General features: G+C 33.7%; 3 protein-coding genes across 10 annotated transcripts; 1 reads left to right on the top strand and 2 right to left on the bottom strand.

The window, feature by feature from the left end:
- Window positions 1-4,278: 4,278 nt before the first annotated feature.
- On the bottom strand, window positions 4,279-7,543 carry LOC127796578 (UDP-glucose iridoid glucosyltransferase-like). The gene is made up of 2 exons (XM_052328770.1): window positions 6,942-7,543; window positions 4,279-5,358 (listed from the first exon to the last, which is right to left on the bottom strand). The coding sequence occupies exons 1-2, from the start codon at window positions 7,486-7,488 to the stop codon at window positions 4,478-4,480; spliced, it is 1,428 nt and encodes a 475-aa protein (XP_052184730.1). The 5' UTR covers window positions 7,489-7,543; the 3' UTR covers window positions 4,279-4,477.
- An 8,768-nt stretch (window positions 7,544-16,311) lies between these two features.
- LOC127796400 (uncharacterized) lies at window positions 16,312-20,954 on the top strand. 8 transcript variants are annotated; one of them, XR_008021999.1, is made up of 12 exons: window positions 16,312-16,498; window positions 16,573-16,872; window positions 16,978-17,162; window positions 17,270-17,387; window positions 17,473-17,717; window positions 17,895-18,107; window positions 18,211-18,303; window positions 18,386-18,484; window positions 18,565-18,858; window positions 18,938-18,994; window positions 19,682-19,939; window positions 20,690-20,953. XR_008021999.1 is itself a non-coding variant. In XM_052328534.1 (11 exons), exons 1-10 carry the CDS (start codon window positions 16,330-16,332, stop codon window positions 18,953-18,955), a joined length of 1,491 nt encoding a protein of 496 aa, XP_052184494.1. In that variant the 5' UTR covers window positions 16,312-16,329; the 3' UTR covers window positions 18,956-18,994; window positions 19,774-20,954. The 8 variants fall into 8 exon arrangements, 7 of the variants coding, with proteins under 7 accessions (XP_052184494.1, XP_052184493.1, XP_052184490.1 ...); XM_052328534.1 differs by having other exon boundaries at window positions 18,565-18,615; window positions 19,774-20,954; XM_052328533.1 differs by having other exon boundaries at window positions 18,565-18,615; window positions 19,682-20,954.
- A 4,093-nt stretch (window positions 20,955-25,047) lies between these two features.
- LOC127796532 (copper transporter 1-like) lies at window positions 25,048-25,817 on the bottom strand. Its single transcript, XM_052328707.1, has one exon. The coding sequence runs from the start codon at window positions 25,700-25,702 to the stop codon at window positions 25,250-25,252; it is 453 nt and encodes a 150-aa protein (XP_052184667.1). The 5' UTR covers window positions 25,703-25,817; the 3' UTR covers window positions 25,048-25,249.
- Between the last annotated feature and the right edge of the window lie 386 nt (window positions 25,818-26,203).

Below are 26,203 nucleotides of genomic sequence, written 5' to 3'. Positions count from 1 at the left end.
AACAACCGAATCAAACGAAGGGAGGTCAAATAATTTGATAACGAAAGAATCGACAAGGTGGGTGCAAAGAACTTGCCTTAACAGAGATATCCTTAGACTTATTTAGTCCAAAAGCAGTAAAAATTATATAAACTGCTATATCCTAATTATTTGTCAAAATTAATAAAATTGAGCCCTAAAAGAAATTCTGACCGTACAGAATATTAATTACTAGCTGTTCTACATACCTGGTAATTTAAATTGTTGATTAAACCTGATTTAATCTTGATTTTTCTCCAAAATCTTCCAGGTTTTTGCTCGCGCGCTCGCTGGAATTTTTCTACAATTGTTTGCTGATCACTATGCGAAGAATCGGGCAGAAAACGGCCTTAAATTGGCCAAAAAATGAAAGGAGGAGGAGGCGCCACGTGGCAGCCGCAGGAGGCCACCGCCTCATTAACAAAACGGCATCGTTTTGACGCCTAGGCTGATTAAAAGTCAGCCAGATTCCTCCTACTGCGCGTGCACACCCGCGGTCGCCCCTCTGCCCGTCCCACGTGCAAACCGCCCGCGCCACACGCCTCATTTAACCTATATGTAACTTATGTTATATTTAATGTGACTTTTTTCCCTTTCCGTGAATCACACCAGCACCCCCAAATTTTTATAAATTACACTCTCACCCCCTATAATAATTACAGTAATGCCCGAAACTTTCAAAAATCACAGAATTTAATTTAATTTATTTTTTTTAATTCCAGAAATTCCTAAATTAATCAATTAATTACCTTAATTTCTTATTTCCTTAAAATCACCTAATTTAATTTTATTTAACCACAACAATTTATTTTAATATTCATTTTAAATTAATTTACCCCAAAATTAAATTAAATTACTATTTATGGGGCGTTACATCAATAGTCCCAAAAATAAATTATTGTTTAAAAATTTTACTTTTATTTTTGGATAAATTTTGTAATCATTACATCAATTTAATCCAATGTTGTTAGTAGTTAGAACACTTAATTATGTATTGGTTATTTTTTATTATCATTCTATTGTTATTTCTTGTGAATTATAATTTTAATCAAGTCAAAAAATGTAAAAATACATTATTTTTTATTGGGTAACTTTGAAAAATCTCATTGCCAAAAAAAAATTTGAAAAAATCTATTTTTATTAAAATATCAGGTTTCATGGCCCCACAAAACCCGTGTGTGGTCGCACAAAACCCGATGACGTTGTGCAGTTTTGAAAAATTATTTTTTTATGGAAATCAGTATAGATCTGAAATAATATCTATCAAAATATGTTTTATTTACATCCATAAACATACTACACAACCTTTATAAGCAACGTGATCACAAAATAAAACAAATAGAAATGAAATCAATTCTTAGAGATTCAGTCAGTGAAATTGTTTGTTAGAGAGAAAGAATCTTGTTGAATGAGATTTCAATGATATTGCTGTAATTGATGAAGATTGTTAAATGACCCAACAAGCAAAAAAATTGAATGTATAATGAATGACTGAGTTTGAATGGTTTGACAGTGAAGAGAAAGAGAATAACGTGAACGTTGGAATATGAGAAAGAAGAGAAAGGCAATATGAAAGAGACAAGGGTATTTTAGTAAATGAAGATAAGGACAATGTGAGCTTTCTAATTTAAAATTTTATTAATGGTATTTTAGGCATCTCATATAAAAGTGGGTATAGAGTGCAATTAGTTTGTTTAATTTGTCAAAAAGTTTTTTTTTTTAAATTTTTTTTAGGTTATTTATGAATTTTTCTCTTTATATTTTATGATATTCTACTAGTTGTCGTTCTGCCAATTAATGCTTGATCGATTTGGTACAAATAATTAATTCACATGCATGTTTGTTGTCTTGCAATTAATTTATACTCAATATTAACCATTTGAAGCAATTCATTCTCTTATCAAAGTCTTTAGGTGTGTTGTTAACTAATTATATAATAATACGTACGTAAAATTCACTGCACCAATTTGCATACTATAAATATTGGTTGCAGAAAATCACAGTAAACCAACCAACCAACCAACCAACCAACCAACCACTAAATTTTGCAATTATATATATATATATATATGTGCTAAATGTATAGGCTTTGTGAAGGGCAACTCTTTCTCAATTGCTTCCCTCCTTCATCCACAAATCTTGATCGGTCAAGACGGACTTTGGTGGATTTTTCACTAGTGAAGTGAAGCAAATGTCTACAATGAAATTTGTTAAAAAAAAAAAAAAAAATTAAAGTATGTCAATACCAGAGTACATAATAAAAAATAAAGAATATATAGGAGGAGTTATGAAAATAATATTTAGATGAATTCTTGCCTTCGTTAAATTAACCATCAAAAAGCACTTGTCATCTCATTTAGAAGCATTAATTGCACACTCCATATGAAATTATCCTCCTTCCCATGATTGTTAATAGGGACAAAGATGCCAAAAACATTCATAAAAGGAAATTCTGTTCACAACCAACTTTTTACTTTTGTGATTAGAAAATTTATTTTTTCTCTTTTACACTTTGCAAACATGGTAATAACTCTTTGCAGTCAATATTTTTCAAAAATACCCAATTTTATTAGCATTACATCAAGTCACATCTATTTTTACGCAATCATTCCTAAAACACAAAATTTTAAAAAGAAATACAGAATCTTCTCATGCTAAATGTAGACGCTCGTGTTCGAAATTAAAAGTCAAAAGACTCAAAACTCTATCCGAATATACAAAGACAAATATACACACATTTGAGACACAGAGACACTTATATACTGTTGTTTTTTGTTCCCTAATAAGACCCAAGACAATGACGATTTTTTTCGGGTGGGTCTTCATAGGTTTCGACCCAGGATTGAAGGACCCAAGAGCTTTACCGTCCTCTTTAGGCAGCCCATTTTAGAAGTCGGGCCACAAGCCCACTCCCCATTTTAGAGGAGAAATGGGCCTTAGCCCATTTGCTCAAATGGGGTGAAGCTCACTCAAGCTTAGCTCATATCTTCTTTGGCCCATATATAAAAGAGACTTTTGTCTCTTTTGTTGGCGTCTCTATCTTTTTCGGCCGAGCCCTAGTTTCCCCCCCCTTTCTCTCTCTCTCTCGTGATTCCTATCTTGGCCGATTGCTTCATCGCTTAAATCCTTGTTCATCTGATAGCGATGAAGGCACTCTTGCCTTCTGTGGATGTTGTTTCCTTTGGTGGATTCAACTGCCTTTCCTTTTGTGAGGAAGGCGGTCCCTTTGATGTCGCTGGGAGCACCCTATTTATTCTGATCTGGGTTCTTCCTTTCGGAGAAGTGATTCTTCCCGTTTTGAGCCTTGATCTTGCTGTCTTTGTGACCGATCTACCTACTGTGTGTGTGGCTATGATCGTTTGAGCGAGAGAATGCTTACTTTGCTGGTTTGGCCAAGAGGTATTGGGGCTTTTCTGGGCTTACGGTTTGAGAGCTTCATTAGGGGCTTATGGTTCCTATTTGTTGGTGTTACCAAGAGGGGTAACTGGTCTTTCAGATCTGAGCCTTGAACGGATAAAAACAGGGAGTTTGTATTTGTTTACTTTACGTTCTATTTTTGATCTCTTTTGATTCGTTCTATTGCACTAACCCTTTCTGTTTTGAAGAGATTTTCCGCAACATATACAAATATACAAATATATACAAACAAATATACAAATAGAAGTCCCCTGTCCCTAAGCACTCGGCAGGCTTGCTGTGATGAACCAAAAAAAAAAAAAAAGAAAAAGGAAAACTTGTGAAAGTAAGAATCAAAAGTTTGTAAGAAGTAGATGATTTTAGGGTTTAGGGTTAGGAGATGATTTTCTGGCACTAGCTAGCCTGAAAATGTCAATGAAGTAGATGAAAAGGGTAGTTTAGTAGGTAAACAGAAAAATAAATAAAGATGATGTCTAATTATCAACCTAACATTACCCCAGAGAGAAATATATATTATGTCACAAAACCATGGAAAGCGTTGCGTTTGTCTGTTTACTATTTTTTCATGTAAATTGAAAGTCCTTCAAGAATCCCTAAACCCTAGTACAACTCAAATAAATTAACCAATTAATACAGTAGCTAACCCAAATAAAAAAATATATATTAATACAACTCCGTTAAAATTAAGTACTTTTTTCGTTCATTTCACAAAACAATTAATGAAGTCTTTCTGGGAAAGACCAAAAAAATCAGAAAACTATATATATGAATGATGAGTCGAGTCTAATTTTGCCGTTCATGCATGCATGGTTGTTGCTCGCGTGTCGAAGAGAAGAGATTACCAAACATTTCAGATAAATTTAAGGGTAATGTGAAACAGAGGAACAAAGGGAAATTAAACAAGAGATCGACTTAAATTGTATTAGCTAGGAAGGATTGATGTTGTATAGCAAGAATTTCTTCTCTCCCTGAACTCTCTTCTTTTACAAGACCAAACTAATACAAATCAATTAATATCGCTTCAATATTCTATGGTCTTCAATCACAATGATAAGATAAATTCTGTTAATGCATTCAAGGCGTTGTACGAGGAACCACCCGCCTTGATGCTGAGCTCAACCTTCTCCTTCAAAGCAGCAGCCCTTTCCCTGATCTCTTTCCCTTCCTTATCAACCATGAGTCTTCTTATCACTCTCTCTATCTCTTTCCTATCCATTACTTCCGTCTCCAACTCCAAGCCCACCTTCCACACATAGCTTATGTACCTTGCACTCACTTTCTGATCGCCGAACCGGGGGCTGCACATCAACGGAACCCCTTCAGAAATGCTCTCGAGGGTTGAGTTCCAGCCGCAGTGGCTCCAAAACCCGCCAATGGCGCTGTGAGCCAACACTTCCCTTTGGGGTGCCCACTTCACAATGCGCCCTCTTTCCCCTATTTCTTCTACAAAACCTGGAGGCAGCGGCTCAATCCACTGGGAGCCAAGGACAGAGCCCGGTCTAATCGCCCACAAGAATGGCTGCCCACTGTTAGCCAGGCCGGTGGCCATCTCAGCCAGCTCTCTCTCATCTATGAAATCTAGGCTTCCAAAGCTTATGTAAAGAACAGATTGAGGGTTTTGCTTGTCAAGCCAACTGATGCAGCCAGCGTCCTCTTCCATTAAGTTGGTGGGGCAGCGAGGTACGGCGAGTTTGAACAAAGGGCCGACTGAGAAGAAGGGGATTTGATCCTGTTGCTGGAGTTTTGCCATTGCTGGCTGCTCAAGCCAGTCTAGGGTGTTCCAGATAATTGCTGAAGATGTTCTTTTGATGCAAACAAGTGAAACCATCCGCACTAGAGATTCTAGAGTTTGGTGTTTAGAGGTGGGTAGGTCCTTGAACCTTAGGGGATGAAGTTGGGGGACTGGATCACGCAATTTTGAATCTGAACATACATACACAGAGAGTTAATGCACGATTACTGAATTTTTTTGACGATAATTATTAATTAGTACAGTAAGGTGATGGAATATATATGGTGCAAATTATTAAATTAATGCATATCCACTTTGAAGAACCACTAATTCTTTGGGAGACATTCAAAGTGTCATCCTCTCCAGATTGGAGATGATATATACAAATGGTTAAACATAGACTTTTTTTTTTTTCTTCGGCTCGGTTATAAATGGACAATTTTCTGACTGATGCAAAGCATATGCACATGTGCTATGGTATGCGATTTGTCCAAAAGTTGGATGATTGGAGATTAGTGCAATAACCACGCATTAACAGTATAGATTAAGGTGTCAAATCATTTTATTGAAATGCTTTCATACAAAATTTTATTATAAAAGAATTACTAACATAAATTTAATTTTGTAATTATGATGTACTATAATCAATTTTTTGTTTTCTCTTTAGTTAGATATACATAATTTTAACTATACTTTCTGATAAAAAGATTTCTTTTGCATATATATATATATAGAATCAATGTAAAAAACAATTAATTAATCTTTTAGCGGACAGTATATATATAAAATTGAATAGCTTTGTAATCATTAAATGAAATAATTATTTTTAATATATATAGTTTAAAAAATTAAGATTATCTCAATTATATTATTCATCACTAAGAAATATTATGTTACTCTAAGACTACGCCATGGTTACGTCTCAATTGAAATAGTCCACGATAATGCGAGATATATCAAAATTATTATAGTCATAATTAATAAACATGTATATATAACTCTTCTATTTGATGGTTATAAGGGCATCTTCAACCCTTTACCCCAAATTTGGGGTAAAGGAATAGTTTATTCTTTTTTTTCTTTATTTTTTGATTCTAAATATTTTTTTATAATGTAAATTATTTACTTATTTATTATATATCAATTTAAATTATTACAAAAAAGTACATAATTAACTAAAAAATTTAATTATCAATAGTATTAAAAAATAAAAAAAATTACATTTACTATCTCAATTAATAAAATATTATATTGAATACAAAAAAAATTATTAATTATTATTTATTAATTAATTATAATTTATTAATATTATTTAAATATTATTAATACTAATAATAAGTAAATAAAAATGTCAAAATATATAAAGGTAAGATATAAAAGAAATTAAAATTTATTATAGTTAAAATGAGGAGGCAAAATAGGAATAAATATATTACCCCAAACTTGGGGTCAAGGAATAGTGCAACCCCAAATTTGGGGTAATACTATTCACAACCCCAAATTTGGGGGTAGATTGGAGAGAGTTCCCCAAATTTGGAGTAGGATTTGGGGTGGGTTGGAGAGAGTTTTATCCCAAATTTGAGATTTTATCCCAAATTTGGAGTTGGGTTAGAGATGATCTAATTAGTGATATCATCATTCAAAATGATGGGATAGTAGTAGTATTTTAATTAGTTAATTAATCTCTTGTTAAGAATAAATCAGGTCACTGATATATATTTATAATATCTAGGGTTTATATCATCATAATATTATAATAGACGGAGATACGTACCTGGGAAGTTATCAGAATAGCCGGCGGCTTGGAGCCTGGCCATGGCGCCATAAGCCAGCAAGGCAGAAGCATCACTGGTTCTTAAGATAAGGCTTGGAAGCTTCAGTTGAGTAGCTGCCGCCTCCCCAGTGTACATGAGCGCGTCGTAGACGACGATGCAGGAGATTCGGCCCTCTTTCTGATCCGGCATCATCTTCAAGTGATGAGCTAAGCACTCTTTCAACGGCGATTCAGATCTGGCGTTAAGACTTGTAAAGAGAGCTTCAACGCCACCGGAGAAGATATCCTGATGATCATCACCGCTTAAGCGGAAGGGGAGGAAGGCGAAATCAGGGTGGTTGGAAGGGTTGGGAGGGTTGATCTCCTCGCAGTGGGCAATGGTGATGGAGAAGCCCTTGGAGTGAAGGACGCTGCCCAGTTCCAACATGGGGCTTACGTGCCCTTGGAATGGACATGGCACTAGAACCACGCTCCTGCAAACTAGTCTTCGTCTTGCCTGGTTCTGGTTCTGGTTCGGGTTCGGGTTCGGGTTCGGGTTCTCCATCATCTCCCTCTCTCTCTATCGCGCTCAATTACTAAAAGGGCAGGTGGCTCCCAGAGACTTCGCACGTATCCTGTGCATAGGCCACCAAAAGCCATGCGTAAGGACTAAAAAAACGTGAGATTTCAAAATTACTCATTTTGATAATTAATTATTTAAAATTTATTTTTTATTTTTAATATATATAATTATTAATTTTTTTATAATTATTTTTTTATTTGAATTCATACTCTATTTATTTTGTACCGTTTAGATGAGAAGAGCCATAATTTTTCAAGTTCATAAATCATTTTTCAATGTTAGTAATGAATAATAAGATGTCATTTAAATTTCTAATTATCTAAATTTATTGATCATTTTATAATGTTAAGTCATAAATAGTGAGATATTATTTAGACGAAGAGACCCTTAATTCTTCAAAGATTATTTTCTAATATTAGACAATATAAATAGTGAAGTATAAATCAGTAATGTAACAAAAAAAAAAAAGAAATAACATTATTTTAGAAGAATAATTTGATAAAATTATTCCTTAGATGATTGAAATTTCATTTGAAAAATCTATATTGATCTGAATTTAAAAAAAATAAATAAATCAATAACTTTTTAATTTACAAAACCTAACTATTAACTCTTCATATATTTTATTTATTCAAATCTTAAGTTTTCAAATCTTTTTCTTTTATTTATAGTTTTAATTAAAAAATATTTTTTAAAGTTGATTACAAAAATTTAATTAATAATTTTATATTTTAAAAAATAAAAAATTAAATAATTTTTAATATTTATTTATATTATTAAAATAACTTTTATTAAAGTAAAAAATCTACAAAGGGGCTGTGGAAATTTGCTCTGAGAAATGATTCGTTGGAGAAGGGTAGTGGGAAGTGAGGAGACAGTTGCGGGCAACTTGGCAAGGTCGTTGACAAACAGGACAGGACCCTAAAACCTGCCTTATTGGTCCTAAAAGGCGACTCCACATGGTATCATAAATATGAATATTATCTCATTTTATACAAAAAGTGACTCCAATTTATATGTAGGAAAATGTTTGGGTGGGCTCCCAAGCAATCACTAGTATTAGCGTACCACTGAGTTTTGCAGACGCAATAAATTACTGTTGCATTTAGTTAGTTGTATATAGTGTGAACTGTGGTTTATAATAGGAGCGGTAATGCTATTCGACCACCTTCAATGCCATCCTAAATGTCACTCAAGACGTGGCAAGAGATATCGCGTTATTTTCGTGGTCACCTTTAATGACATCCTCACTGCCACCCAAGAGAATTTTTGTTAAGTTCAAATCTCTCTCTCTCTCTCTCACACACACTTTCTCTTGTGTGGCCCCTTTTCTCATTTTGACCATCTCTCTCTTTCTCGCTTATCCGATCGAGGCTCCAGAGTTCCTTCGGCTCGTTTCGACTATCTCTTTTTCACCAGCCCATATGACAACGTCTCTGACATCCTTTGGGCTCGTTCCAGCCCCAATCTACAAGGAGGTAAGTTTTTATACCAATTGTAACACTCCACTTATTCAGGGCGTGTTATGTTTTAGGAAATTTGGAACTTATTTTTTTTTTCACGTGCTAAATTTATTTATTCCCGAAATTCTCTTATACCTATCCAGTGCTCGGCGAAATAATTTATACACTAGACATAAATAAAATCTTATAAAGCGGAAGCTGAAATCGAATCTAATCATAGCATTTCATACATAGATAATTGAACACGGCACTTATTACAAAGTTGATACATAAGCTTCTAAAGATAATTTAAAACGTACAAAATACTTGAAATACTCGTGTTACAACATAACACGGTACACTTGCTCATACCTCGATGACTCGCGTCGTTACATATCTTCGACTTTCGTACCATCACTACAAGTCCCGACTGGAACGTTGAATATTCCAAAGGCAAACCCGAATTAGATTATGAACCATCTAAGTAAGGGTACAAGATGTTTTAACATGTGTGCATGCAATGTCTTACTCATCATAGATGTCAACTGCACCATTTATGCTACTTATCATTTTTACGGCCACCTCTTTCGAAACCGGGGTGTATGGGGGCACCCTTGGTACAGTAGCGGTGTTAGTTCGTACTCCCTATGGCCACGATACATGTGATCAATGATATCAACGTGTACATATACATTTCATAGCATGTCATGTGTGCAATCTACGTGATGGATACATATCAAAGCATGTCAATATAATGAAAGTATTTTTGAAAATCGGGTGTAAACATAAATATTTATAACCGTACTAAACCTATAATAGTATACTTATCTTTCACAAGTTAAGTTGCCTCGAAAAGCATATCGCACTTGACAGACATGTTAAACGAGCTATTTCCCAATTCTCGGGTCCCAAGGATTCCTAAAACATAAAAAAAATATCAATTTCCCATTTTTCTCATAATTTTCACAATTTTTTCTTATTTTCTAAGCCTTATTTCCTAAAAAATTCATGATAAATATCTAAACCCTCATTTAACCCAATTTTTCTTCACTAATATTCTTAAAATAACATTTCTAGCCTTTTGAAATTTTCTGAAAATTTTCTAGATTAAATTCCTATTTTTTCCTTATTTTCATAATAAAAAAATTACTTAAATAAATAATTAATTTATCATTTTCCAGAAAATTACTCACAAAATAAGACATAAACGAAATTTTAGATTTTCTGAAATTTTTTCAAAATTTTTACAAAACTTTTCCTATTTTCTTTTATTTTTTTCTTCTTTTCTTTTATTTTATTTTCCTACCTGATAGGCGAGTGCTGCCCACACGCCGCTTCCTCACTTTCTGGCGCGTGTGGCCACGTGCCCGACCCCCCTAGGTCGTCTTCTCCAGCAGCCAATTCGTCGCCGCCAACCCTGCCGACTGCTCCAAGCTTCGAAAGAAGCTTTCCTACCCCCTAAACTTGACCCCTACAACTCGAAAATAACCTTAAAATTTTGAAAAAATAACTGAAAATACCTCGATTTGGCGTTTGAAGGCGCGGCTCTGACGATTGCGTGATTTTCCGGCGATCCTCAATACCCCTTATCCTCTGCTCCGTTGGCCACCAAATGCTTCAAAAAACTTGCCCATAATGCAAGGATACGAATCCCACTTACCACTCTCTCAAACCCTGCCCTAATCTCTCAATCTATGAAGTAAAAATTTTCAATGGAAGGGGCTGCTCGATCGCGGCTATTTATAGCCAAAACCCGCCGCGAGCTATCTCATCATGAGCGCCACGCGTCCTAGAAGGCCACTTCGACAACCATTTTTCCATTAATACCCTCCCTCTCATCTAGTACCTGGTTACAGGCGTGACCATGCTAGCCACGCGCCTACTCCGATTTTTTTTTGTTGTTTTTTGTTTTTATAATATAATATACATATATATGTACATACGATTTTTATCATATATAATATACATATATACACACAACAGTATAAAAAATCATAATTTTAATACATAATATAATTTCTGGTATTTTAACTATATACTTTATGCAATATAAATAAATATACCTTACCCTATTAAATTTACAGATAAACACTAAAATTCCAAAATTACGATTATTATATACAGTGTCTTAGGGCATTACAGTAATGATTTTTAGCAATGGTATATACGCGAGTTTTAAGTTTGGCTAAAGGTTTAAGCTTAGATCCAACGACCGAATCTCCATAGATCTAACCTTAAACCTTCGTCCAAACCCAACACTTGTGTATATACCTTTGCTAAAAATCATTACAGATAAAATTAAAGACTTACCTCCTTACAGATTGGGGTCGGAACGAGCCAAGGGATGTCAGAGACGTTGCCGCATGGGCTAAAGAGGGAGAGATGGTCGAAAAAAGCTGAAGGGACTTCAATGCCTCGGTTGGACGCGCACACGCGAGAGAGAGATGGCTAGAACGAGAGGCACGAGCCTAAGGGGGGGGAGAGAGAGAGAGAGCGAGAGAGAGAGGTGTGAGAGAAAGAGAAATTTGTGTTGGTCCCTTGATACACAATGACCACTCAAGAATGGAGGGTGAATTGAGTGATTAAAAACTTATTCAATCGAATTCTTCCCTTTTAAAACTCTTGAGTTTTTCTTATACAAAGTAAATGCTTTTTACAAATATATATGTTGTTTGGTGTGATAGCAATATAAATATGCAAACAACAATAATCAACAGAAGAATATATAGTGGTTCGATGTCTCCAACACCTACTCTATTCTTTTAAGGTCAACCCGACACTTGAAGTTCAACTAAAACCACACTTAGGTTTTCCAACAGGTTCACCTAAGAAACTTTTAAACCACACCGAGGTTTTCCCCTTAGCTCATTCCGGAAACTAATACAACGAATACACCTAGATTACTTAGGCTCTAGGAGGCCACTCACAATCCACAATTCATACAAATAAACAATCCTATGTCTAACAAACTTTGACTAATATGGATATGACACTACAAGAAACAAGCTTTTTAGTGGAGGCCAGGGTCGTCACTAAAAGCCCAAAAAGCCGTCACTAAAAGCATTAGTGACGGCCAAACAGACCCTCACAAGTCGTCACTAATACCCTCGTCAACTGGCTGTCACTAGCTAAAGGTGGTACATTCTGTGACCAAGGTTCCCGACCCTAACTAAAGGTGGTACATTCAGTGACGACTTGACATGGTCGTCACTATTGTGTCTCTATTTGTGACTGACGTTTCTCGACCCTCACTAAAGATGGCACATTCAGTGACGATCGTGTGTGGCCGTCACTATTATGTCTCTATTTGTGACCGATGCTTCCCGACCCTCACTAAAGGTGGAACATTCAGTGACAACCGTGTGTGACCGTCACTATTGTGCCTCCATTTGTGACCACCGTTACCCGACCCTCACTGAAGGCGACACATTTAGTGACGACCGTGTGTGGCCATCACTATTGTGCCTCCATCTGTGACCAATGTTTCTCGACCCTCACTAATGGTGGCACATTCAGTGACGACCATGTGTGGCCGTCACTATTGTGCCTCCATCTGTGACCAATGTTTCCTGACCCTTACTCATGGTGGCACATTCAGTGACGACCGCGTGTGGCCGTCACTATTGTGCCTCCATCTGTGACCGAGGTTACCTGACCCTCACTAAAGGTGGAACATTCAGTGACGACCACGTGTGGCCGTCACTATTGTGCCTCTATCTATGACCGAGGTTACCCGACCCTCACTAAAGGTGGAATATTCAGTGACGATCGCGTGTGGCTGTCACTATTGTGCCTCCATCTGTGACCGAGGTTACTCAACCCTCACTAAAGGTGGAACATTCAGTGACGACCATGTGTGGCCGTCACTATTGTGCCTCCATCTGTGACCAAGGTTTCCCGACCCTCACTCATGGTGGCACATTCAGTGACAACCGCATGTGGCCATCACTATTGTGTCTCCATCTGTGACCAACGTTGCCCGACCTTCACTAAAGGTGGCACATTCAGTGACGACCGCGTGTGGCCGTCACTGTTGGTCACCATCTGTGACGGACTTTATCTGACCGTCACTAAAGATTGGAATTAGTGACGACTTTTAACTGGCCGTCACTAAAAGTGGTCACTAGAAGTCAAATTTCTTGTAGTGTGAATACAAGAACAAATATTACAAGGCAAATGAACAAATATAATGATACAATTTTTATCACACTTATAGAGTATTTCATTTGCCTTGGGCTCCAAAGATTCAACTCTAAGGTTGAGCCTTGAATTGTTTGAAATGAATGTTTGAGAGTTTGGGTGTGATTTAGGATGATGGATCTTGATAGAGCATTAGTTTTCTCCAGAAATCTCTTATTGATATATATATATATATATATATAGTGAAGCTTCCAACGGATCTGTAATGGTTAGAAAAAATTTAACCGTTGGACTCGAGGAGTCGGCTCCCATTTTAAATGGGAGTCGACTCTAGTTATACAAGAGTTGACTTCTCTACTGCTAGAGTCGACTCTTCGAAATACACCAATGTTGTCAGGTCGATTGATTAGTGGTTAATTTTATAAAAAATTTGTTATAATTATACCCTTCTTTTGATATTAAAAATGGTTTAAATTAGATATTAATATATATTTTATGGTTATATGCAAGTTTAAATTGAAAGATGAATGAAATGAAGTTCTAAAGTAAATAATAATAATATATAAAATTATATATAATACATATACATCATTATATGCATGCATGTAATATATATATATAATATAATCTAATATATATATATGCCATGTGTAATACATATATATAATATATAATTTATTAATAACATTAAATTATTTTTATTTTTTTTTTAGGCATGAAGAAATCAAGTCCATGAAGAATTCAAATCCATGAAGAAATCAAGCCCATGAAAAATTAAAGTCCATGAAGAATTCAAGCCCATGAAGAATTAAGGCCTAATTTGAGCAACCCATGGAAGATATTATTTGGAGAAGGCCCAAGGATTATTTTTAATCCTAATAAAGATTAAAAACCAATTTATAGAAATCTATTTTTATTTTTTATGTGAGAGCTTTATTAGGTGTGTTTTTTAGCTAAAATCCATTTAACTATTAGGTGGATATTATAGCTAAAATCCATTTAACTTTATGAGTGCTTTATTAGGTATGTATTTTAGCTAAAATCCATTTAATATTAGGTGTGTATTATAGCTAAAATCCATTTAACTTTAAGTGTGTGAGTGCCCATTAGATATAATTATGTCTAGTTGAATAATTGAAATTGTGTGGTTTGTATTGTATCTTGTGGCCTATAAATAGATCACTTGATTGCATTTGTAAGTGTGATTATTATTCTTGAATAAAAGTTTAGTTGTTTTCTTATAATTCTCTATTTGAGAATTGTTCTTGTTCTTTCTCATTTTCTTTAGTACTTTCTCTTATAATCTTACTTTTTTTCTTTCTTCTTTTAAATTCTTATGTTATTTATTATTACTTTATTATTCACCGCCTAAATGGCCGGTTAATTTGTGCCTTTAAATTTCTGCAATTTTAATTCTTGTCATTTAATTATTCACCGCCTAAATGGCCGGTTAGTTTTTACTATTTTAATTCCTGTCATTTAAATTCTGTTATTTAAATTACGTCATTTAAATTTCTGTCAATTAACTTTCAAATAAAAATGAGTAGTTAAATCTAATCTTGGGTTAAGGCAAGGACAGTGTCCAACGCCAATGATTCCCAAAGAAAGCTGCGCTTTAAATAAGTAACATTAATTTAAATTTCAGTATGAGTGTGTATTAATTATTAAAAAATCACTAAGTTTGGATTGGAGCGTAAGCCTAACTTAGAGCTTTCATGCCATGTATGAGAGTTACTAGAACTGGAAACGCTATCATACCTAAACCCAGATGATTAATTTAGTTGTTTTGTGTATTAATTGCAATTGGATTTATGGTGGTTGCTTAAATTAGAATCTCGCATATCATGTTTGGGGATTGCTTAACCTAGAACTATCATCATCTCTAATTGCATTTAATAACAAACCCTCATATCTGAAATTAAATTAATGTTGCTAATTTTTTATGCTAAAATTTGGGAATCAACGGGTTGGTACCACTACAAAAAAAAGGCTTTTAACGAGGAAAAATTAGCAAGAGGATAAATAGCCTGTCGTTAAAAGCATAATTTTCACAATTATAACGAGAAATTATTTATACTCTCGCTAAATGTGGTGTAAAATTAGTTTTTTAACGACAGGTTTCTAAATTTCTCACTATTAATTAAAATTCCCGTCGTTATTGTGTTTAGAAAATAAGAAAAATATTTTCCTCCAAACATTATCTATAATTCTAATTAAGTAATATTTTTTTATTAATTTTTCTTTTTACACTTAATATTATTTTTTCATAATCTTCATTAGGTTATTAGAAAACATTCCCGCCTTTTCCTATATCCCAATCCACGCCTCTTCCTGTGATCAATTCCAAATCCCCAGCTACCAAATCCAAATCCAAAGTTGCCTTCTCTTCTCGTCAATCCAAAATTGCCTCTCCCATCAATCCAAATTCACCTTTTCTTCCTGTCATTATTGTGAACTTTAAATTGTATCATATATATATTGAGCATAGCCATTAACCATAGCCCTTTTGATTGGAGTATAATTAATTAATCTTTATAATCATAAAATCAAACAAGGTCATTAGATAATATGTGAGTGAATGCATGAGTTCCCCACATGAGAGGGAGGATGACAGTTTAATTGGATTCAATTCAACAAATTTCACTAAAAAAAAAAAAGGCTTTTAACGAGAGAAAATTAGCAAGAGGACAAATACCCCGTCGTTAAAAGCATAATTTTCATAATTATAACGAGAACTTAGTTACGCTCTCGCTAAATGTGGTGTAAAATTAATTTTTTAACAACAATTTTCTGAATTTCTCACTAGTAATTAAAAATCCAGTCGTTATTGAGTTTAAAAAATCAACAAAAATATTTCCCTCCAAATATATATATAGTTCTAATTAGATAATATTTTTTATTAATTTTTCTCTTTACACTTAATATTCTTTTTTCATAATCTTCATAACGTTAAAAATCTTCCTTCACAGCCTCTTCCTGTGTCCTAATCCCCACCTCTTTTCCCTTGCTACCAAATCCCTAGCTACCAAATCCAAATCTGAAGTTGCCTCTCCCGTCAATCCAAATTTTCCTATTTCTTTGAGCTTCAAACTACTACCAGGCCAGCGATTCATATATATATATATATATGTGAAAATGTCCTCTAAAATCTTATTTTTTTTCTAGCACTTTAATCTGTTCTGTGTATTATTTTTAAATCAAAGTGTATTTTTTTTTTTTGTCTTATTCCAGGTTTAAGTAAAAGATGCAAAAGATCATAGCTGGAAAAAGGTTGCCATCCAAGGCAAACAAGTTTATAGCCCCAGGTGCATTGGCTAAGGGACAAGTTCATGGATTAAAACAATTAAAGCCAAGAAGAGATATAAATGGTGCTACAGATTTGCTAAGAGGAGGTTCAAGTGGTGCTAGTTCAGGTAAATATTATGCAACTTCTAATTTCTCTAAATTGTTAAACTTCTAATGATTGCATTGCATTTGTTTTTTTTAGGTGAACTCACATCCCATCGTCTTTTTGTTCACTTTGGTGAACTACATTATATAGACAATGACTTCCAACAAGATTGTAGCTCCTTCATTGACATTTTAAGTATATGCGGAAAATTCTTGGACATATACTCAGTTGGTGTGAAAATCTTCTATGGGGATGGGAAGCAACTAAATGGGGATGCTGATGTCTATGCTATGTTTAATGACCACAAAGGTATAAGTGACATCCATGTCTATGTTGAGGAAGATAAAGAATTGGATGTTGTCCCTTATAGACTGCCATATGATTATGCAAGTCCTGGTATATATCTTTCTACATTATTCTCTACATTCTACCATTATATTTACCATGTTCTTTAATTTTATCAAATGTTTATTGATTGTTTATGCATTTCATAATTACTAGAACCTCCAAAGGCAACAAATTTGAATATACAAGGTGATCTCAAGGTAAATAATAAAATAATCATTACTGGCACTGTTATTGGAGGGGCTGAAGTTGCTAGTGTAGTTCAATGGTATAAAACCTCTACTACACAATTAGATATTCAGGATGGTCTTGAAGAGATCAGCATGTCTAGCACTGAAAAGGCATGTATTATGCAATACTACTTTTTTGATTTCAAATTAATTTGTTGTGCAGATTTTGACTTGTGATTTTGATTTATAATATTGAATGGTTTTGCAAAATTCTTTAGGAATTCCTATTACCAGTAGGAGTTGTTGGCAATTACATTGTTGCAAAGTATACTCCTATGACTTATGATGGTAAATCAGGTGAACCAGTGTTTGCTATCTTAGAAAAAGTTGTTGAGAGTAAGTATATGGTATTCAAGTCTTAATTTGGTTTATATTTAATTATAATTATTTTAATCTTTCTTTATTTTCCAAATTCTGAAAGGTGAAATTAATACTCAAAACAAGAAAGTTCGAGGAAAAAACCAAAACAAGAAAGTGGCTGGGCTCAAATCTGGGGAAAAGCTTCCAATTATTTTCTATAACAATCGAGCAGTGGGGGTGAACCATCAATTTTGGTCAAGGCACTTGGGAAGAGTTGTGCGTGATCGAACCATTTGTCCTGTACGAGTGAAAGCTTGGAAAGAGATTGGAGAAAATGAAAAAAATCACATGTGGGAAGCGATTAAGGTAAATTATTCTTTTTACTCTATCTTTTATTTTTATTTGTTTACTTAAAACATTGTCATCCTTTTGAGGGATTTATAGAAGCCTTAGAGTCTTATTAGATGTAAAGAAATTTAATATCATATTAAGATAGTCTTCGATGTCCTAACAATTTTACTAATTATACATCATTTTTAATAGGAAAAATTTGAGAACCCTGACATAGAGTTGTATCGTGACCACACCTTGGAGCATATGAATGTTTTGTGGTCGAATTGGAGATCAAGTTTAAATACTATGTATGTTAAACCTTGCAAAACTGTAGCTGAGGCTTTGAAAAATAAGCCACAAAGTATGGATAAAGAGGATTGGGAATGGCTTCTAATTAAACACTTTTTAACTGAGGATTTTCAGGTATGATCTAATTTTAAAAAAAAACAAATGCAAAATGGCTTTATGTTGTGATGCTTTACTGTTACATGTCTCTAATGATAATTATTTTTTGGTTCTCATATAGAAAATAAGCTCTCAAGCCTCTCAAAATAAAGCTAAATCTTCAATGCCTCATCGCACGGGTAGTAAGCCTCATAGAGAAATCATTTATGAAATGGTAATAAATACCAATTTATCTATTTACAATGTTCAATGTCCAATATAATTTTTTTGATAATTTTCTATATAATTGCCAAAAGAGAGGAAAAAAAGGTAATCCACCTGATATGGGAAAGATCTTTTTTGAAACTCGAAAGAAGAATGGAAAGTTGGTTGAGCCTGAAGCTGAAGAAAAATATGTATGTTCTACTATTAACTTTTATTAAAGTTTCTTTGAGTACTATTTTCCCATTCGATTGTAAGTCTTTAAATTTTGCAGGATCAAATTTTAGAGACCATTCAAGCAGATCCAACAATTTCTAATATTGAGGTAGTTGAAAAATGTTTTGGAGTGCAACGTCACAGCCATGTGTTTGGGTATGGCGGTGGAATCAAACGAAAAAACTTTAAAGATCCTAGCAAAAAGAAGATGGAAGAGCTTCAAACTAAACTTAATGATAAGGATAAAGAAAATCTCATCCTAAAGAGGCGCATTATAGAGTTTGAAGACAGATTGCAAAGGCTTGAATCTTTTATGCAAAAACCATCTACTCTTGATGAAAATGTTCAGGAGGTTCTTTTCACTTAATAGTTTTGATCCTAAAGTTTTTTTTTTTTTTTTTTTTAACTAATTGATTTAAACTTTTTTGCAGGAAAATGTTCAAAGCTAAACCATATGACAGCTTTTTCTGTAACTTTTTACAAAACAGGTATTACATTCTTAAACCTCTTAATCTCTAGTTTTTGTGTATTTGCTGCCATAACCAGCATGACTGGTTATGGCAGAGGGCATGGCACAAGGGAAACATGTGCCCTGCACACTGCCAAACTTTCTGTTGATACATTGGTAGATTTTTGGTCAACACTTGGAGAAGAAATCAGGCTATCTCTTCTAAGGATGAATAATAAGATATATGGATGAGAGGGGAGGACGGGGCATGGAAGCAATACCAAAAAGAATACCAGATGCTTAATTCTATGTGTGCTTTTCAACATTAAATAACTGTTCACTTTCTAGTCAGAATCATGTAAATCAATGGGTTTGTCAAATTTTGAAACTCATTAAGATAGAAAATATTGCTACAGTAACAGATTCAAAGTGTATGACAGACTCTTAGGAGTTGGACTTAGAGAATGGTGTGGATTTCTGTTAGTTAAAGTGACAAAGTTAGCATTGTATGATCTTAAGAAAGACAGGTTGTTCACAAGCATATTATCAAGATCCATCAGTCTTCTTGAAGTACTGATGTATTTTAGTGAGAGTTTCTGATCCGACTGGAAATAAATTAGTTTTTTTAGGGGGAATATTCTAGTGGCCTATTTGTGCAGACAGTTAATTTTTTTGAATTGGTAATTAAATATGCTTTTAGCTGGGATTTGCCAATATGTTTGTGCAGTTGTTTGAACCTTGTTTCTTGAGGACAAAGTGCATATGCTGTAGCTTTATCTTAGAAAGCTATAATTTTAATCGGTTACTACTATGGAACAGAATCAATTAAAGCTTATTGGACCAGGTCAGTTTGGCTTACTCTTCACACCCGGAAGCTGATTTTCAACACATGAAAGATGAAACACAGTGCTTTCACCTTAGTGTTGGTTTAAGAATAGTAGAAGAAGTTTTGAAGTTCTAGATGTGCTTATAATTATAGGGCTATGTAAGTCAACAAAAGAAACTTTACTTCTATTCTTGTTTCCCCATTAATGGAGTTATTAGCATGCTTGTACATTTGGTGGTGGCTAAACTAGGTAATTACTTTGCTTCTATTGGTTACTGTTGGTTCCTGTGCTCTTAAATGTCCACATATCCATGTCAGCATGCTTCTGAGCTCAATATTGCACTTGAAAGTATGTTGGAATTTTGAATGAGTTGGAACAGTTTTATGATGATGGTATATATGTGTTGATATATGCTGAAATAGTTTGGTTGATTGAGTTTACATAGAACACTTTCACTTTTGAGTCCAGCTGTGGCAGGACGGAACCGAGACAATTTGTTATGGCCTCTAGCATATATATATATATATATATTGTCATTAAATTGGGATGTCCATTTGCTCTTTCTAGGAATCACTTTCAGATGTATTCCAATTTAAAGGCCTAAATATTATGAAATAGAAATGTTATGAAATAGAAATAGAAATGTTTTTATTTTTTATTTTTTTATTTTATGTCTGGTTAGACTATGTTATTGGTAGTGAAACCATATAGCAACAAACATACAGACATCTCTATTCTTAGAGCTGATGCATTATAAGTTGTTAAATATTAGCTTCTGAATTCAAGTTTATTTTGTTTTTGCTTTTATATTTGATTACATTATGACTTATGAGATTTATGTAATTTAGATCATCATACAATGATGGAGAATGACGAGTAATATAATTTTTTTTCTTTGCAATTTGCAGGTATTTGAAGATACAAGTCGAGCAAGAACTCTTGGTATTAGTTGTGAATAATACGTGAATTCTAGCCATACTTGTAATAATTTTTTAATTTTCATTATAGGGAGATTTTAGAATAATATGAAACTCATAGTTTTTTTTTTCCTCATTTTTTATGATTGTGGAGGGTATAGAAGCTCTTATGATGATTGTAATCAATACATAATGAATGTAAATGATGATCATTTTTGTATATAACTTGTTTTCTACTAAATTAATGTGATGATATTTTTATTATTAGTATCTCTCTTGCCAAAATTATTAAGTACAAAATAAATTCTTATATAATAGTAAAAATAGTCATTAAAATTGTAATAATAATAATAATGACAGATAAATATATATATAACAACGAAAATATTGATTACTGATATTATTTTTAGTGATTGGTAAATATAGCTATAATAATAGGATTATTCATTGTTGATATTATGTTTAGTGACGAGTGAATATTGTAATAACGACGAGAATATTCATCGTTGATATTATATTTAATGACTGGTAAATATTGTAATAACGACGGGAATGTTTATCGTTGATATTATATTTAGTGACCGATAAACATTGCAATAACGACGGGAATATCCATCATTGATATTATATTTAGTGATTGGTAAATATTGCAATAATGACGGAAATATCTATCGTTATATATTATTATCAATCATCACACATATTGTTATAGCGACGGGAATATTCGTCGTTATTATGAGTTTTAACGACGGGACTTATGCCCTCATTATTTATATTAACGACGATATTTTTTTTTCATCGTTAATACTTTTAACGGCGGAAGCTTTAACGAAGGGCGACGACGGGATTTTTCCCGTCGTTAAAACTCTTTAACGAAGGGAAATTGACTTTTAACGACCACTTTTCCCCTCGTTAAAACTCTTTTTTTTTGTAGTGTACTGAAATTATCTCAACTCAAGCACTATCCAAATTCATATTTTTATGTTTAATGTTTATTTCAATTTCTGCCTTACTTTATTTTCTAGTATCTGTTGTCTAAAAAAAACTCATAAAAAAACCTTGTTGCCAATTTGTCCAAATGCGTGTGCGTGTGTGTGACATTCTTTTTCTTTTGCCATAAATAAATCTCTCAGTGGACGACCTGGATTCATCCAGAAAATATAAATTTAAATTTGGACTACAATTGCACTCGTACACTGGCGAGTATAAACCTCTCACTAAAATAAAAAAAATATAAAAGTTTTATTATAATTTGTTCTTATTATGTTTTAATTGCAGGGTGAGAGTGCAGTCATCGACTCTGCATAACATGCTCTCGGTTGGATTGACTTTAACTTTTCAAGAGTCGACTTTAGATTAAGGGGAGTCGACTCCACTAAACCAAGAGTCGACTTCTGAGGCCAATTTTACAGAAAATAAATTTTAGACATATAACAATATTGTGTGAAGATATAACCCATATAACATGTATACATTACAAGATATTAACATTTTTTTAGTTTAAATAAATATCCTCATTTTCTTTAATTTATATTTTACCTTCTATTTAATTTAATACATAAATGTAAATAAGAAAGTAACCCTTATTTGGATTCAATAAAAATATCTAAAAAATCAAAAGCCAAAACAATAAGAAAATAGAATTTTGATTTTAGTACAAATTCGAAATTTAACAATTTTACGACACTCAAAAAACATACTTTTTATTTTTTGAAAAATTCATTAAAAATCATTTTAACAACAATGAATGTTAGCTATCGAAATACCAAAAGGTAGTTTTTCAAAATAAAAATATTTTTTTATATGTTCCCATATAGTGCGCTAATCTTCCAGACTTAGAAAAATAATATTTTTTGGTTCATTTTGATATACAAAATACTATAATACTTAAGACATATCCAAAATACATTAGAGATTTTAAATATACCAAAAATAATTTTACTAAAATTATGTTTTGTCAAATATCAAAATACACAATATGTTGATTATAGCAATTTGGCTCAACAATTTGAACTTCACAAAAATTCTACTACCCTCGTTTCATTGGATATATCGTCATATCTCTTGAGTGGCACTGAGGGTGGTCGAACATTACTCATCATGAGTATAATATGTGGATAAAAGTAAGAAAACTTAAAACAAGGCAAAAATAATTATATCTATGTCCCTCAAATTTTATGTTTTTTTTTTGTAAATCTTAATTTTTTATGATTTTAAATGTATTTTTGAATTTTTATCAAAAACATATTTATATTCCTAAATTTTTATATTTTTTTAATAAAATCCTATTTTTTTGTGATTTTAAATATACCATTAAATTATACAAAATCACTAATTTAAACAACTGAAATGCGTGCTTTGATTTACTTGCTAGCTAAATGTTTAAATAAGTAATTTTTATAAAATTTAAAATTCTAAAAAGTACACATAAAAATTTGTGAATATAAATATAATTTTTCCCTCTTAAACCAATGATAAAATAAATTTTTGAGAAATGAAGTAAGTGATTATCAGTGCCACATCTACTCAAATTACAAACTGCTTGTCTATCTAAAAATAAAGCCTTTAGCTAAGGCTAACTCTAACAGGGTAGCCATTCTGCTCACCAATGCTTTTTATAGGGAGTCAAATTCAGAAATTTAACTCTTAACGGACTTCACTATAACCATTTTCCTCACCCAAAATTTAGTAAAATTGAATAGCCTCGTCACGTCGGGAATCGAAATCTTGCCCGGTCTTCGTGCCATCGAGCCCCCCCAACAGCCATCAACGTCGAAAAAAATCGACTAGACATGACGAAGGCAAAATCAACTGGAGAAGAGATGTTGAAGTGGCAACGACATTAGATTTGAAAAAGACAAGTTACAAACGTAACGAACAAGTTGTAGACACTAGATTTGATAGTAACGACGACGACCAGTGAAAGTAATGGTGACGATGAATAGCAACGACGACAATAATGAGGAGTGGTAATAGTGGCGACGAGCTAAACCAATAAGGGCAAATTGAGCTTGATATGTAATTTTAGAATATTTTGTATTTATTTTTGTATTAAATGAGTGATATTATATATTTAATTATTAATTTTGTGTATATACGTATTTAATTATTTTGTATATTTGATTATTAATTTTATATGTATGTATCTAATTATTTTTTATATTTAATTATTAATTTTTTATATACGTATTTAATTATTTTGTGTATTTAATTATTAATTATATATATGTGTATTTGATTATTTTATATATTTAATTAATAAAATAGAGAGTTAAATAGATAAGCGAATAAAGGATGTTATTAGATCAGGCATAATTTTTTAAAATAAAAAATAAATTATTTATAATAATAATACAATAAAAAACAAAATAAAGATTGTCAGCCGAGTTAGGCGTTGGGAGCAAATATGACGTGGAAGCGAATATCACGAGTAGTACAATAAAGCCAGCCTTGAGAGCTACTGACAGAGCCGTTCAGTTTCCGGCGTTCGGCTTAGAATTTTCAACTTTCTATTTTCCATTTTTAAAATTAATACTTTATAAAAATGTCAGTTTTCTCAGTGATTATATTATATGTTCGGCTGCGACCAATTCCTAAACAAAACACAATTATTTTAATGGTTATATATCAAAACTAAACACAATTTCCATTGTGTTATCACAACAGTTTTATATTAATTTTTTTAAAAAAGAGGCATTTGATAAAAGTACAATTGAATTGAATTGCTTTTTTAAAAACCAAATTAAATGGAACACACAATTATTAATAAATGATTTGTTTTAATGGTTATATATTATTACTTCTTAAAAAAAATAATTACTTAATGTTTTTTAATAATAATAATCTAACGAACAAATATATAGAACCTAGCTAAAATGCAGATGGTCCTGCCTGCTATTAATGTTGGCTGGTGGCACGATGCTAGCTACTGCCAGGCTGGAAATTTATGATATATGTCAATTAAGGCGTAGGCGTCAATGCCGGGGTCTTCCTTCCATCCCCTTTCCTTCCGCCTTCCCTCACGGCCACACAAAAACAGGATGAACATTTCAGAATCGGTGGGCTAATTCTAATTGTAGCTATCAGCTATCGCACTCCCCTGTCTATCTATCTATCTATCTCTATTTACTCCCACTTCAGGGAAAAAAAATATCCTGTTATTATAATAGAATTAATATTTATTTATGTCATAATATATACCATTTGTAAATTTTTTCTTTCTTAGAAAAGATGAGACATTTACCGTGTGATTGGATGACGAGACCAAAAATAATTTCCTCTGTATCATGATCATGTTCATTTGTTACATCACCAATGCTTCCCTTCTTCAAGTTAATGCATCCTTAAGCTTATTGTTTTGATAAAAAAAAAAGAGCCTTTATAATAAACACATTTAGCTGAATGACTAATTTGATGATAATCCATTACCCGCTCGCACCTACAAATTAACTCAAAACCTAGCATCACATATAAATTCACAACGATATTAATTAAACCCATCAAAGGCATAACCGGTATTCAAACCCATGTGTCGAATTTCTCGTGCGCAGATCAGCAAATCATCGGAGACACATCGGACTCTTTTTCCGCCGCCGGCGTCTCCCTGAAAACCCTACTCCCGAACAGAAAGAACCCCAGAGCGTGGCCCGCGACCGCCGCCAACAGCACGCCGACGTTGAAGGACATGACCGCCAGCATGATTATGTAGGCCAGCGCCACCCGGGCGGCGTGCACCGCCGTCCGTGCCACCCCGACGGCGACGCGGTTGGAGCCTTCCTTGCCGAAACTCCAGTGGGCGAGCCACTCAACGAGGAAGGAGAGGAGGAAGACAACGAGGAGAGCGAGAGCGTACATTCCGCCGTCGGTTCCCGGCCAGCCGGAGAACAAGATCTCGGCGTTCTTCCCCCAGAAGAAGGTCATGTGCATCATCATCTTGTGGTGGTCCCCCGTCTTGTGATCCATGCCCCCCGTACCGTTCATGTGGCCGTGGTCCATCTCCTCCATGGCTTCTCTCTCTAGAGAAAGAAATCGCACTTAAAATCGTCTGATTTTTGAGCAGTGAGCGGCAACAGAACAAAGGAGAAGGAACCCCTTAAGAGAGAAAGGAGGAGGGTATTTCGGTCATTTCCAGTAATTTCTGTTCGTACGGGTACAGTATATGTAGTACAATAAAATACGGGGCGATGATACTCTACGGCAGAGAGTATTGTGCAACTGGGTAGAGGAGCCGTAGATCAGCCGGGCATCCTCCACCACGGGCAAGTGGTCCGGAATTATTCAAATAACGGAACGTAAGCGTTGGGTATGAGACTCTGAATCAGATACAGATATTTTTCCTTGTTTCTTCTAGTAGGAGTGTCGTGATGCTCTTGACTCCACTCCGAGTCCTGAGATGTCTTTATGCGGTTGCACATAGATTTGTCAAACCTAGGAATTATGCATTTCTTCGGTAATCAACGCGTGCAATCCGGTTTGGAATGTTATTTATATTTTATAATAAATATT

The sequence above is a fragment of the Diospyros lotus genome, chromosome 3 (genome assembly GCF_014633365.1).
Source record: "Diospyros lotus cultivar Yz01 chromosome 3, ASM1463336v1, whole genome shotgun sequence".
NCBI lineage: Eukaryota > Viridiplantae > Streptophyta > Magnoliopsida > Ericales > Ebenaceae > Diospyros > Diospyros lotus.
Note: the sequence above shows the minus strand (reverse complement) of the source record. Positions and strands in the feature narration are given on the sequence as shown.